General features: G+C 41.2%; 1 protein-coding gene across 3 annotated transcripts in view; it reads left to right on the top strand.

Moving 5' to 3' along the window:
* The window catches only part of TP53I11 (tumor protein p53 inducible protein 11), an 87,089-nt gene that overhangs the window by 58,314 nt on the left and 14,880 nt on the right, over positions 1–13,895 (top strand). For all 3 annotated transcript variants that reach the window (XM_026664658.2, XM_087951278.1, XM_087951279.1), the window contains 3 exons: positions 2,646–2,704; positions 9,568–9,616; positions 11,163–11,259. In XM_026664658.2, coding sequence (XP_026520443.1) covers positions 2,646–2,704; positions 9,568–9,616; positions 11,163–11,259 — 205 coding nt within the window. The remainder of the gene's footprint in view (positions 1–2,645; positions 2,705–9,567; positions 9,617–11,162; positions 11,260–13,895) is intronic.

The raw sequence follows: 13,895 nt of genomic DNA, 5'->3' as shown, positions 1-13,895 counted from the left end.
TATACACTTTTGTTGGCAAGGTGATGTCTCTGCTTTTTAGTATGCTGTCTAGATTTGCCATAGCTTTCCTCCCCAGGAGCAAGAGTCCTTTCATTTCTTGTCTGCAGTCCTCATCTGCAGTGATTTTGGATCCCAGGAAAATAAAATCTCCATTTCCACTACCTCCATCTATTTGCTAGGAATTGAGAGGTTTTCTTAATGTTGAGTTTCAAGCCAACTTTTGCACTCTCCTTTTTTACCCACATCAAGAGGCTCTTTAGTTCCCCTTCACTTTCTGCCATTTAGAGTGGTATCATCTGCATATCTGAGGTTGTTGATATTTCTCCCGGCAATCTGAATTCCAACTTTTGATTCATCTAGCTCCGCATTTCTCATGTTGTGCTCTGCATATAAGTTAAATAGGCAGGGCGACAGTATACAGCCTTGCCAAACTCCTTTCCCAATTTTGAACCAATCAGTGGTTCCGTGTTGAACCAATCAGTGGTTCACTGTTGCTTCTTGACCTGCCACCCTATAGCCCAATAAAGTAGCAGGGCTTTGGCCTACCCAGTGACCTCAGAGAAGGCTATCTCTATTTTTTTTTCTCTTGCCAACTTTTCAGTTGCTTTTGTGTCATTTGTTAAAAGCAGGAAATAATGATGCAATGCATATGCAAACTATACTTCCCTCGCTGATAGTGCTAAGCTGGAGATGGCAGGAAGCAGCTGAAGACTGTTTAAATTCCCTTTGTTCTTGCTTCCTTGGGCCTCTCTCTTTCCTGTGATTTGTAGTTTCTTGACTACCCAGACATACTTTTGCTGGTGTACTTATTGTTCAGTAATTAGGATATTTCCTTCTGTCTGCCATGAGATGGGTAGCAAATAAATTTGATAATAATTAAATACAAATTAAAAATAAATCCCTGCAACAGGGTGAAAAAAAATTCCTTTTAAACTCACTGTTTTTTATCTTAAAACTATAAAATCCATTCTTTTGCCTGCTGTAAATATTGAGTGCAACCCATTGGGAAAGTATTAAACATTTTCTAGTTCTCTCCCCTGGAGTGAGAACAATCATCCTAGTAAGTACTAAACCATGTTGGGAATGCTGCATTAGATGTAACCTATAATGAGCATTGCTAATTTGCAGTCACATTCTATGGATTCCACAATTTTTGTCACAGATCTTTCTTTGCCTTTTATATTTAGGTTTTTTTTTAAAAAAAATTAAAGCCTGTGTAATTGTCTCTTTAAAAAAACCCACCAATATTAACCATCCTTTTTCTTTTGAAGAAAGGATGATCTGAAAGCTTTTACAGCTTCACCAGTTTTCTTTAGTCACCTGGGACTGTTTGTTTTTTCAGGCAGTCAGCTTTGAGATAGAGTTTCTCTGTTCTCATTTCCCATTCTCCCACTTTCTTGTTTGAACTTGCACAACTAGACCATGCTGTTTGCCCAAGATGCTTGCAAAGGGATTATAAGCAAGTGATAGATCATATTTTCTTTGTGCAAAAAAACCCGGAGTCTGTTTCAGACATCTTTAGCAAGCCACTCAAGATGTTTGAATCCCTGGAGAATTGCTATCAGGGACATGGGAGAGGTGGGATAATACTACACTGGCGCTTGCTGAACTTCTTGATATAGTAATTTCCTGTATAAAATAGTAATAGCAAGAGCACTCATATACCGCTTCACAGTGCTTTACAGCCCTCTCTAAGCGGTTTATAGAGGGTTGAACTGCCGAACTACTGGCAATCGATAGTCAGCAGAATTAGCCTGCAGTATTGCATTCTAACCACTGCACCAACACGACTCTTGATGTTCTTTCCCATAAACAGGCAGTTTTAAATGCTGAGAAGTATCGCAATACACCACTACTTACCCAGTATCCAAACCATCAGTTCAACTTCCTGTGTTTTCTGGCATCAGGGGAAGGCTGATGCTGCTAATTCCATACAAAAGGTGACTGTTGATTCGGGCGTAGGCAACTTATTTGCCATCTGTTTAGATCAATCCTTCTCCAAACTGGCAGTCTTTGGTGTGTTGGATTCATAATTAGTTGACAATATGAATAGTTTTGAATGTTGTAGACCACACAGTATGAGAGTAGCAGCTGGTATACAGTTTATTTGTACATTTATTTTCACCACAGGTTTTAGCAAAATTCAAATAAAATCACAGCAATCCATGTCAATTCAATGCACCCCCTCTAATATTAATGGCACTGTTTGTCAGGATGTGTCTTCTTATCTTCAATTTGTTTCATTGCATGTATGTTTTCGTCAAACAACAAAAAGTAGACTTTATTTTCTTCTAAACTAGACTGATTCAGTTGGATTAACAAGGGCACAAGGAATCTAGCTTTGTGCTCCTGAGAAAATTTGCAATGTAATGAGTAATAGATCAAATCTTCCACCTGTAAGTTATTACAAATGCATAAACAGTGTGCAGTTGGCAATAAAATAAAACTGGTATAAGGTGGTTTAAGGTCGTTTAGAGCATCAGTGAGCTATTTTAGTAGTCACAGTTTCACTCTCAGCAAATATCATTAATTGTTCTTTTTTTTTCTTTTTTGTGGACCAGAAATATAATTTGCATGCATTTTCCCCTCAAATGTTTCTTTTTACAGGGTGTCTCTGAATCAGTTTCTGTTCCTTTAAATTCCAGATCAGTCAAGTCTTGGGCAATGAAATCAAGTTTGCAATGAGGGAACCTTTGGGGCTCAGGTAAGTTCCATTCAGAACCTATGAGCCAGAAATACATAACAGGGATGCTAAGTAATTTGCTCATTTTGGCTCCAAGCATGCTTGCTTTTCCTGCAAATGTGTACACGATCATCCTGCAGCCAAAAAAAAAAAAAAAAGCATATGTGGTGAAATTAGTGGCAAGTGCAACCATGCCTCTAGAGTAGGGGTCTTCAAACTTGACGGCTTTAAGACTTGTGGACTTCAACTCCCAAAATTCCTCCTCCAGTCATGTTAGCTCAGGAATTCTGGGAGTTGAAGTCCACACGTCTTAAACTTAGGTTTGAAGACCTTGCTTTGGGCCGCGTGGCCCGTGGGGGAGGAAACGCGGAAAGCCTGCCCCGGGGCCCGTCCCGAGGGGGGCCCAGGGGGTGGTGGGGGGCCCCACGGCGCTGCCTGCCCGCCCCTCCCTGGCCCCGCGCCGCCCCGCCCGCACTTTCTTTCGGGCTGGCCCGGCGGCGGAGGGCGGCGGGCGGGCTGGGGCCGGCCGGCAAGGGTCGCCCGGGCGCCGGCCTGTGGTGTTGGGAGGAAGCCCAGGGCGTGGCCTGAGCCCGTGCCGCTGCTGCCGTTGCAGGCGTGTCTTCCTTTTGTTCCACTGAGCCGCCGCGGTTTCAACCCGCTCGGGGCCCCGGGGGGGAAGGGGGGGGGGGGGGGGGTGGGGCGCAAAATTTGTGCTGACCCGCCGCTCAAATTTTAAAGTCTGGCCCCGAGCCAAAAAGTTTGCCCACCCCTGCTCTAGAGGCATGTCCTGGTTCCATAGCTTTCAAATAAAATAATACTATCTGGGCGTATGTATGCAGAGGCAGGGTGAGGCGAAAGCTTTAGAAATCTTAATTACAGTTGCCCAATGTGGCCGTGGGATATTCTTGTGATTGGCTACTGTATGTTAATCAGAGTTCTCCCTTCAATTTACTGTCAAGGATGAGAGAAATCCACCAAGAGCTAAGCGGCTCTTGAAATTGGATTTAAAGTGCTGTCATGGGATATTTTAAAGCTAGAAGATAACCTTGAGTTTGAATGGCTCTAAAAAGGAACAGAATTCAAGAGTACAGTGGTTAAGACATTGAACTTAGACTAGGGTATTTCAGGCTTATGTCTGTATTCACCTGGTGACGTGTGGGGAGGGTGTCACTCATTTTCTCTCAGTCCAATCTATCTCATAGAATTATGTAGATGTTAAAATTAAAGAATTCCCAGAAATTTCCCTGCTGTGAATTCTCATGAAAAAATAAAAGGGGGGAGGATTTTTAATCATAAACAAATGATTTTTTTTGTTCAGCTTGTAGAGTTTGGGATAGAAAAATCTGCCATGTTGTTTCTGGATAAATATTTTTCTTGAAACTTTGGTGCCCTAGTTCAGAACATAAGAAGAGGATGATGGGTCTGTATCTAATATTCTTCCAAATGCTATAAGGTAGTATCTCTCTGAATTCAAATAGTTGATATTTTGAGATAGCTGGAGATCACCGTGTAGGTGAAAGCTACTGATGTTGATAGCCAATTATCAGCACTGTCAAAGAATATGACACTGGGAACCATAAAAAGAATAAACAGTTTGTTCCCCATAAAGAGGGAGATACTCAACAAGTCTTCTGAGCATGTCTTTCAGATATATTAATGTCAGTCAGGGGTGGGATTCAACCGATGTTACTACCGGTTCGATGATTATGTTTTGTGCACGCATGCACGCTTCATGCGCAGGCGCTCCAGATGCGCGCTATGCATGCGTGTAAAACACCTTAAGCTGTGCCACCTGGACAGCTGATAAGCGCTGCACGCGGGTGCGCAGTGTTTGGAAAATCACTTTTTTTACTGCTTTTTCAACCTCAGCTGTGCCGCGCAAAGCAGCTGAGGTTGAAAAAAAAGGAAATAAAGGACAGGTGAGAGCCCAGGCGGGTGGGAGGGCCAAACAGCAGCAAACACAGAACCGGTTCTGTGTCTGCTGCTCTTCAGAGCTACCAATTCTATAGAGCTGGGCAGAACCAGTAGCATCCCACCCCTGATGTCAATGGATTGTAGTATTGTTTCTTGTCCCTTCCTTCATATGTCTTCTTGAAAGCTGAATGGAAATTAATCTATGGAGCAATCAGCACTCAAAGCATATCAATTGTTTGAAAATCTTGCACACATTCATAGAAGTGGCTAATCAGCAGTGGCCAAATGATTCTTTAATAAGACAATGAAAACATGCAGAACAAGGTGGTATCTTTGTTTTGTGTTTGTGTGTCCTTGTGTTATGCCTACTCATGTATGTATGCACTAGGAAGTACAGGGCAGGCTAAATGCACTCCTCCCTGTGCATATGACCAAGAAGGAAGAGGGCTTAGAATGGAGCAGTCAGTAGCCTTCTGAGCCACTGCCCAATTGCTTTTCCCATAAGTTTACATTGATTTTTTTTTCTGGATTGTTTTCCTTCACATCATTGACTGCATTCAGACTGTTTTCAAACTGTTTTCTTTTCTTTCACATTTGGGGAGGGGGTGCTCTCCTGTTTGAATAACTAGCCTGCAGTTTGGCAGATATTCAAAGTGTTCTTACATAACTCATTTTCAACATTGGACGGACAGAATAATTAGGAAAAATATGTATGATAACTTATTAATACTAAGATATATCTGCAGAAAGTGTGCATCAGTCCCCAGTTTGGCAAGGTTGTGCATTGGTATGGCTATGTGCCTTTTGTGTGCTATAGTCTTGATATCTATCTGCTAAATGACCAAGTTCCAGTGGTTTTTTGGGTAATATTTCAGAAGTAGGTTCCCATTGTCTTTCTCCTGCAGTTAAGAGGGGATAACTGGTCGAAAGTCACTGAGTTGGCTTTTATGGTGGCACAGTGATTAGAATGCAGTACTGCTGGCTACTTCCACTGACTGCTGGCTGACTGCAATTTGGCAGTTCAAATCTCACCAGAATCAAGGTTGACTCAGCCTTCCATCCTTCTGAGGTCGGTAAAATGAGGACTCAGATTGTTAGGGGCCATAGGCTGACTCTGTAAACCGCTTAGAGAGGTTTGTAAAGCACGGTGAAGTGGTATACAAGTCTAAGTTCTGTTTCTATTGGCTTTTATGCCAAAGGCAGGACTAAAATTCATGATCTCTTGACTTCTAATTCCAATATCTTTATCCACTCTACCAATTGAAAAGTTCAGATGATATATATAAGTTGGTGATAATAAAGATAAAAATATCCCATAGTTTTTTTTAACCATATTTACCATAATTTTATTGATGGGAGGCAATTCAGTGAAGTCTTCCAAAATAAGGAAAAATGTGACTCATTCCACAATGTAGGGACCATTATACCTGTAGCCACTCTACTACTTAGATAATTAGGATGATGCATCAGACAGAGAACAGGGTTTATTTCTCCTCTCCCTAAGTTCATCAGGAAGAACTTGCAAATAAGAAACTTGAGAATGTTTTGGAGTGCTTTCAAGCAAGTGTTTACAGTGTTGTGTAAAAATAAAAGCACAGCTTGTTGTATGTTTTACTGAATCCCTAAGTAAAGAGAAATTGATACAACCTCTTCCATGGCACAAAGTTAAACCTATCTTTCTATAGATCCAAGTGTCTTTATGTGCTGTCACCTATGGATTCAGAATAAGAAGCAGTGAATATGGCAGAAGCAGAAGATTGGCCATACACAAACATGCACATATTTTTTTATATTATTATTGTAAATTTTTGAATAGGCTTCAAAAGATGATACACTACAATTAGCCAAGTGAAGACAATTTAACAATATTTTGACTCATCTAACCTCTTAGGCTGTGATTGTTGTCTTTTTTTACTTCCAACAATCATGGACTCCTCTGAGATTTGAAAAATAGTAAAAGTAAGGGGAAAAAAGCAGGAAGGTTAAAACCCCACTATAAATGCTTCCAGCTGGCAATTTCCATTGTGAGAGATATTGCTAAGAAATGAAAAATATTGTAAATGAATTTTTGCTGCCAAAGGAAAATATGAAAGACAAAGAAAAAGAACTGTGTGAAAACTGATCAGAACTGCAAAGCAGAAGTCACAGATCACTATAAACAATAGGCTGGAAAGTTTAGCTGATTCTTGTATAGATGTGTAGTTATATACCGTATATACTGAGTATAAGTCGACCGAATATAAGCCGAGGCACCTAATTTTACACAAAAACTGGGAAAACTTATTGACTCGAGTATAAGCCAAGGGTGGGAAATGCAGCAGCTACTGGTAAATTTCAAAAATAAAAATAATTAATTTGGGAAACGATCTCACTATCATGAAAGGTTTAATTGATTCACTAACCCAAAAGAAGAAGATGATGATGACAGCGGGAGGCAGGAGTCACTCTCTTCCCCTCCCTCGGAGGCCCCCTGAGTCAGGAGTCACTACCGCAGGCGCGCCCCAGTCCCGCCGCCTCGGGAAGGGAAAGGCAAAGCGCTTTTGCCTTCCCTTCCCGGCTGGGGCTGTTGGGAGTCGCTGCCGCCGGAGCGCCCCAGTCCGCCGCCTCGGGAAGGGAAAGGCAAAACGCTTTTTGCCTTTCCCTTCCCGGCTGGGGCTGTTGGGAGTCGCTGCCGGAGCGGCCCCAGTCCCACCGCCTCGGGAAGGGAAAGGCAAAGCGCTTTTTGCCTTTCCCTTCCTGGCTGGGCTGTTGGGAGTCGCTGCCGCCGGAGGCCGCGACTCCACACCATTTTTTTTCAGAGGGAATCTGACTCGAGTATAAGCCGAGGGGATTTTTTCAGCACAAAAAATGGGCTGAAAAACTAGGCTTATACTCGAGTATATACAGTAGTTGCCCTTTGAACTGTTTGGTCACAAGGCTGAAATATCTGAAGAAAAAACAAGTTCTTGCCAACCATTAAACAGTGTATTGGATCTATTGTGCTTTGGAAGTGTGGAACAATCAGCATTGCAGGAGTTTCTTATATAGGTCGAAAAAAAGAAGAATGGATTCAATTAGCAATCAATACATCCTAAAAACTAATGTCCTATTCTCAGTGAAGAAACGGAAGCTGATACTTCAGCAAGATGATGATCCAAAAAATTTCCCGAAGTGCTGTCTGCTCTTGAAAAAAACAGCTGCAGCCAGGCATAAATACTTTCCACCCCCACTTCCCCAAGGCTCATCACAGCTCATGCTTCTTCCCGAAAGCCAAGGACCACAAGCTATGTGGTAAACAGCAAATCCTGGTGGGATTCCTGCCTGGAGCTTGGCTTGGGACCTCAGCCAAGAGCTCACAAGCAACACTGCTGAAGATAGAATAGAATAACAGTTGGAAAGGATCTTGGAGGTCTTCTAGTCCAACCCCTGCTTAGGCAGGAAACCCTACCACTTCAGACAAATTGTTATGCAACATCTGTTAAAAAACTTCCAGTGTTGGATCATTCACAACTTCTGGAGGCAAGTTGTTCCACTGATTAATTATTCTAACTGTCAGGAAATTTCTCCTTAGTCCTAAGTTGCTTCTCTCCTTGATTAGTTTCCACCTATTGCTTCTTGTCCTACCCTCAGGTGCTTTGGAGAATAGCTTGACTCCCTCTTCTTTGTGGCAGCCCCTGAGATATTGGAACATTACTATCATGTCTTCCCTAGTCCTTTTCATTAGACTAGACATACCCAGTTCCTGCAACCATTCTTCACTAGAATTTGGCCTGGAGCTCAGGAGCAATCAGAAATAGAGCAACCTCAATGAGGCAGCACCTCATCCCATGTGGTGCAAGAAATTTTGGAAGGAGGCAAAAGTTATTTTCAAATTTGTGTTTGTTTTAAGTACTGAGTATGAAAGACATATTTATGTGGCATCAACTTACAAGGCTTAGGAGGGTGATGTTTACCCAGAGCAACAGTCCATTGTTGGAAAAGGTGTGTGCCACAATAAAAATTATATGCTAAAAATAACCTTTGTAATCTCCACAAATATAGAAAGATTGAGTGAGAAGAATTCTTCAAGGAAGAGTGGGAAAATATCCAAAAGCAAGGATGGTAACAGTTATAACTGACTGAAGAGGAAACATTTAGAAGCTGTTATTTCTGCCAAAGAAGGTGTTATTAAGTAGTGGCTGAAAAGTTTTTCAAAGTCTAAACCTGCTATAGTCACTGTTCCAAATCTATAAACAGCTGCACAGAAATAGTAAATATGCATTCAAATAACCAAAAAGATGTCAAATTTAACTTTGTACCATGGAGATCAGCTTCTCTTCATTTAACAAATATAATTTAAGCAGAAGTACCTAAATGTTTGCATGCATCTTTGAACAGTTGTTAAACAGGGTGGTCATGAAGGATTGACTGTTGTATTAAAATCTCTATCGCATTGTTTATTATTGTTCATAGAACGATAGAACGTACAGTTCAATAGACCTGGAGGACTGTTGGGGTTTATTTAAACATAGCAGGGTTCTGCTAGTCAACTAAGAGACAAATTCCTTAGAGGAGGTGTTAATTTTTATGATAAAATCCTTATAGTCAACTCTTCTTGAAATGGTGTAACCAGCGGAAGACAGTTCATTAACTTAAACATGGCACTGTAAATATTTTTTTAAAACTTTCCTTGCTAGCTGGAACATCCTATTTTCCAAAGAAACCTCATTAGCAATGTTTAGATGATATTAACGATAGTCAATTAGCATTTTCATGCTCTTTCTGGACTGCCTGGTGATTCCTGGTGTTTTGAAATTGCTTATAAAAAGCCATATCTTGTTCTCTTCTATACCCTGTTTTATTTTGGGTTCTCTTGTCAACAGGAATTGCTCAGATGACCCTTTTTGCAGAAGTAGAAGTAACTATTTTTCATGTATTGCTGACTGGAGGAGATGCCATATTTAAAGGATGTGATAGTTATCTTTTTTTTTTTTTTTCATTTGAACTTGCAGGGTTTGGCAGTTTGTCTCAGCCATCATATTCTCTGGCGTTGCCATCATGGTAAGTAGAGGAAACATTTTCATATGAAGGCTATCTGATCAAATTACTTAAACATTTGTCCCTAGACATGTTTAGCATTCTATTCTCAGCAATTTATAAAACTTCAAGGAAATCTATTAAAAAAATATGTCCTCAGATTCAGTCCCTTGAGCATTGCTCATCAATGTTTCCTCGTCATGTTGGAGAGATAGCAAGTGGTCCTTGACTCATTAGTTTTCATTACTAATGTGAACTAATAAAAAGATTAAGTTCAAGTTGTATCAGATTTATAGGTGTCATAAGCTTGAGTTGAATACTTAATACCCTAGAACAGGGGTGTCCAACCTTGGTAACGTTAAACCTGGAGGAGTTCAACTCCCAGAATTCCCCAGCCAGCTTTGCTGGCTGGGGAATTCTGGGAGTTGAACTCCTCCAGGCTTAACGTTACCAAGGTTGGACACCCCTGCCCTAGAACAATGGTTCCCAACTTTTCTGGCTTGGTGACCTGGCCAGGGGTGGGGTGGGGAGAGAGGGAATAGTTATATGCGAGTGGCAGGCACAATTGCTCACCACTCTTGCAAGTGAAGCTGTGCACATATGCGTACACTTAGCCACCACTTGTGCAGCCTGGTTCCGAATGGGCTGTTGCCTGGTAGTGAGCCGCAGTCCAGAGGTCGGGAACCCCTCCCCTAGAAGAAGAAAAAAAGAGCAAGATAAATTTAAGACAATATTGGTAGGATAGAAAAATGGTCTGTAATAACCAGAATGAAACTTACTGCAGGCAAGTTCTTCAGTCAGGAATCAAACTTCAAATGCATGTGTAAAGGAAGCGGGACACCAAGCGTTGGTAATAAATCTTTTGTGAAATTTTTTTTAGTGTTCATTGATCCATACTGAATATGATCCAGTGGTGAGGTGAGACTGCAAAGAAGGCAAATAGAATTTAAGGCTGCATCAATATCCTTAATATGGTATACGTATAATTTTCAAATCAGAGGAAGCAATCACGCCACTCTATTCTGCTTTGGTCAAATCATACTTTAGCATTCTAGTCCTAGGCACCACTTTTAAGAGGGATTCGGAGAATTGAAACAAATGTATACGATGAAAATGGAAATGAGAAAGGGATCAGTCTAGGAAGTGGCTGGTGTAGTATGTGCTTTAATTTCTTCTAAAAGCAGTAGTCCAAGAGCACTTTTTAGATACAGGTAGTCCTTGATTTACCACCACTTATTTAGTGATTGTTCAAAGTTACATCATCATCTTTTAATAAGCTGATAATCCTTTGCAGGGTGGAGTCTGGGCTACTGAATGGAGCTAGCAGAGTTTTTAATGGCCAGATGCCCTTCCTGTCACCAATGTGAAGTTTTGTTTGGTAGATATATTCTCATTCTGCTCAGAGAGAGAAATATCTACCTCTACCTAGGATCGAACTCACAGCCCCCTTATTGTGAGGCGAGAGCTCCACTTCTAGGCCACCACACTATTATCCTTTTCTTTGGACACTAAATCTTTCAGTTACAGAGGGTGGTTTTTTTTTTTACTGAAATTTGTTTTTCTCTTCCAGGCTCTCACCTTTCCAGATCAAATCTATGATGCTGTCTTCAAGGAAGAGGTAGTCAACAGCAAAATGCCTATCCGTCTCTATGGAGGAGCTTTACTTAGTAAGTAATACATGCGCATCCGGATGTTGATGTGGTCTAGTCTATTGGGAATAGCCGAGTAAATACTATACAGGTAGTCCTTGACTTGCAACTGGTTGCTTAGCAACCTTTTGAAGTTTCAAAGCAGAGTCCCACAGTCCCACAATGCATTTTACAATGCTTTTGCTGAAAAGCAACCTTTACTTCCATCTTTTGGCAAACCCATGCCCAGTTAAATCCTTGGTTCTCTTAATGACTGTGGTGTTCTCTTAACAACTGCTGCCAAAGAGGTTGCAACATTGAGTCAGTCAACATAATGGCAACAAGCAGCATCCATTATGGTAATAAGTCGAGAACTGCCTGGAAGAGTGGGGGTTTATTTCCTGGGATGGAAGGAGAAGTATGCGTGCAGTGTCTTTGCATTGAAATTGTCTGAATTGAACCTAGGCTAATTTTGGATTATAGCTTTTGTAATCACTTGCCATTGGCAAAAGGTAAATTAATTGAATGTTTACTGTTGATCTTCATAAAGTTTCTTCCATGGAATTTTGCCCAGAGGAAGGAACGCATACTGTGCAATCAAGTTGAACTTTGAAGTCATTTTAACAGGCTCAAGAAAGACGCTATTATAAATAAGAATCAGGATCTGTAATGTTGTTAATTGTCTTGAGTCCCTAGAGGCAGAATAAATCTCCATCATAACCGTCATCGGAAATAATAATACTGAAATTGCACTGTTATAATTTGCTTGCCAAGATTCAAAGTTTCCAGCACATGGAAATGTGCTGTTTTGAGACTGTAATATATCAGCTGAACTTCATTATTCAAGATGCTCCAAGGATTTTTAAATTATTTCATTGTAATGCCAAGGCACAAATAGATATGATAGCCTAGATATGGTAGCCTAGCTCATTTGATAAGTGAAATCAACCATATTTTTTTCTTTCTTTCTATACAAACTTTGGAAATAATATTACTTGATCCCATAATGCCATTTTTAGACACACAGAAAATAATTCTGTTGGAATCAATTTTTTTTTCTTTTTCATAATTCAAAGGCAGGATTCGTTATTTACTTATATGCCACATTTGATGTATGAATCAATTAATTTCAGTGGTATTACTTCTCTGTTGTTGGGTTCAAATTGCTAGCGATTTTGTGTTTGTGTATCTGTGTGTATGCTTGTCACTCTGAGACAAAGCCATGGAACTAAGACCAGAGGTAGTATTCAGCTGGTTCGGACTGGTACCGGTAGTGAAAAATTTGACTGATTCGGAGAACCAGCAAATACCACCTCTAGCTGGCCCCACCCCCCCACCCCGCCCCTTCTAGGAATCCCCATGCACCCTGTTTTTGCTTCCAGGAGGCTGCAGGGAGGCCCAAAATGGGGCACGGGGGAGTGCGCCCCCGCAGCCTGTTTTTGCTCCCAGGAGGCTGCAGGGAGTCCTACTACGTCCAAAGCAGGATGTGGGGGTGCAGTACATCCTCCGCCACCTGTTTTTGCTCCCAGGAGGCTGCAGGGAGGTCCATGAGGCCCAAAACATGGCACAGGGGGTGCAGCACGTCCCCCAGGGCCCATTTTTGTCCCAGGGATCCTCTGGCCATGCCACCATGGCCACGTCCACCCACCCGGTCATTAGGGCAGAGGACTGTTGTTAAATCATTTGAATCCCACCACTGACTAAGACCTCATTCACAAGGAGTGTTATAAGCTTGAGCTGTTGGAATGCAAAATTGGGATTTGTTGGGCATATAGGATGTTAAAATAATGAAATGTCAGGTTACAGTAGCATAGAGATTAGTCATCATGATTTTATCACCTCCTAATCAGTTCCAAAGTTATTCTGATGCTTTAGTTACACCAGAGCTATCAGTGGTAATGAAATTGTTCCCGGACTATATAATTCTGGAGCCCAAACATGCATTTGTGGTAGCACTAAATGGTCATTTCAAAACTGTAATTTTATAAAATGGTGTAAAAGTAGATCATTTTGAAATTCTGTGGGGCAAGACTTTATTTTTGTCATGGCCATGAGCGCTGATTAAAGTCCAGTTATTTCCTTCCTTCTGTGATAAAAAAAATGCATCCAGGCATGTACACTTAGGCCTGTGCAAATGTACACATAGACATACACACTTGTAATATACTTCTTTAAAAAAACATCTCTTCTACCCACCTAAGAATCACTCACATGCTTGATTTCTTCCACCCATCCACTCTGTTAGTATTAGCAATAGCAATAGCACTTAGACTTATATGCTACCTCACAATGCTTCAGAGCCCTCTCTAAGCAGTTTACAGAGTCAGCATATTGCCTCCAACAATCTGGGTCCTCATTTTACCCACGTCAGAAGAATGGAAGGCTAAGTTAACCTTGAGCCAGTCAGCATCGAACTCTAGACTGTGAGCAGTGAATTAGCATGCAATATTGCATTCTAACCACTGTGCCACCATGGCTCCTATTAAAACTATGTGTGAAAAAAACAGATGATTTACATAGTAATTTAAACTTTGGGGGGCGGGAATCCCTCCAAAATTATCAGGGTAAATGAAATGATTAAAAAGGCCTGGTTAAGGAAGTCTCAAATCTTGGCCAGCGAATAGTATCTTTGGGATAGGCCTTGCATCTCTGCACAAGCTTTCTTACGAGCTTGT

The sequence above is a fragment of the Notechis scutatus genome, chromosome 1 (genome assembly GCF_049901735.1).
Source record: "Notechis scutatus isolate UNSWTSFEM ecotype Mainland chromosome 1, rNotScu1.2, whole genome shotgun sequence".
Classification (NCBI taxonomy): Eukaryota; Metazoa; Chordata; class Lepidosauria; order Squamata; family Elapidae; genus Notechis; species Notechis scutatus.
Note: the sequence above shows the minus strand (reverse complement) of the source record. Positions and strands in the feature narration are given on the sequence as shown.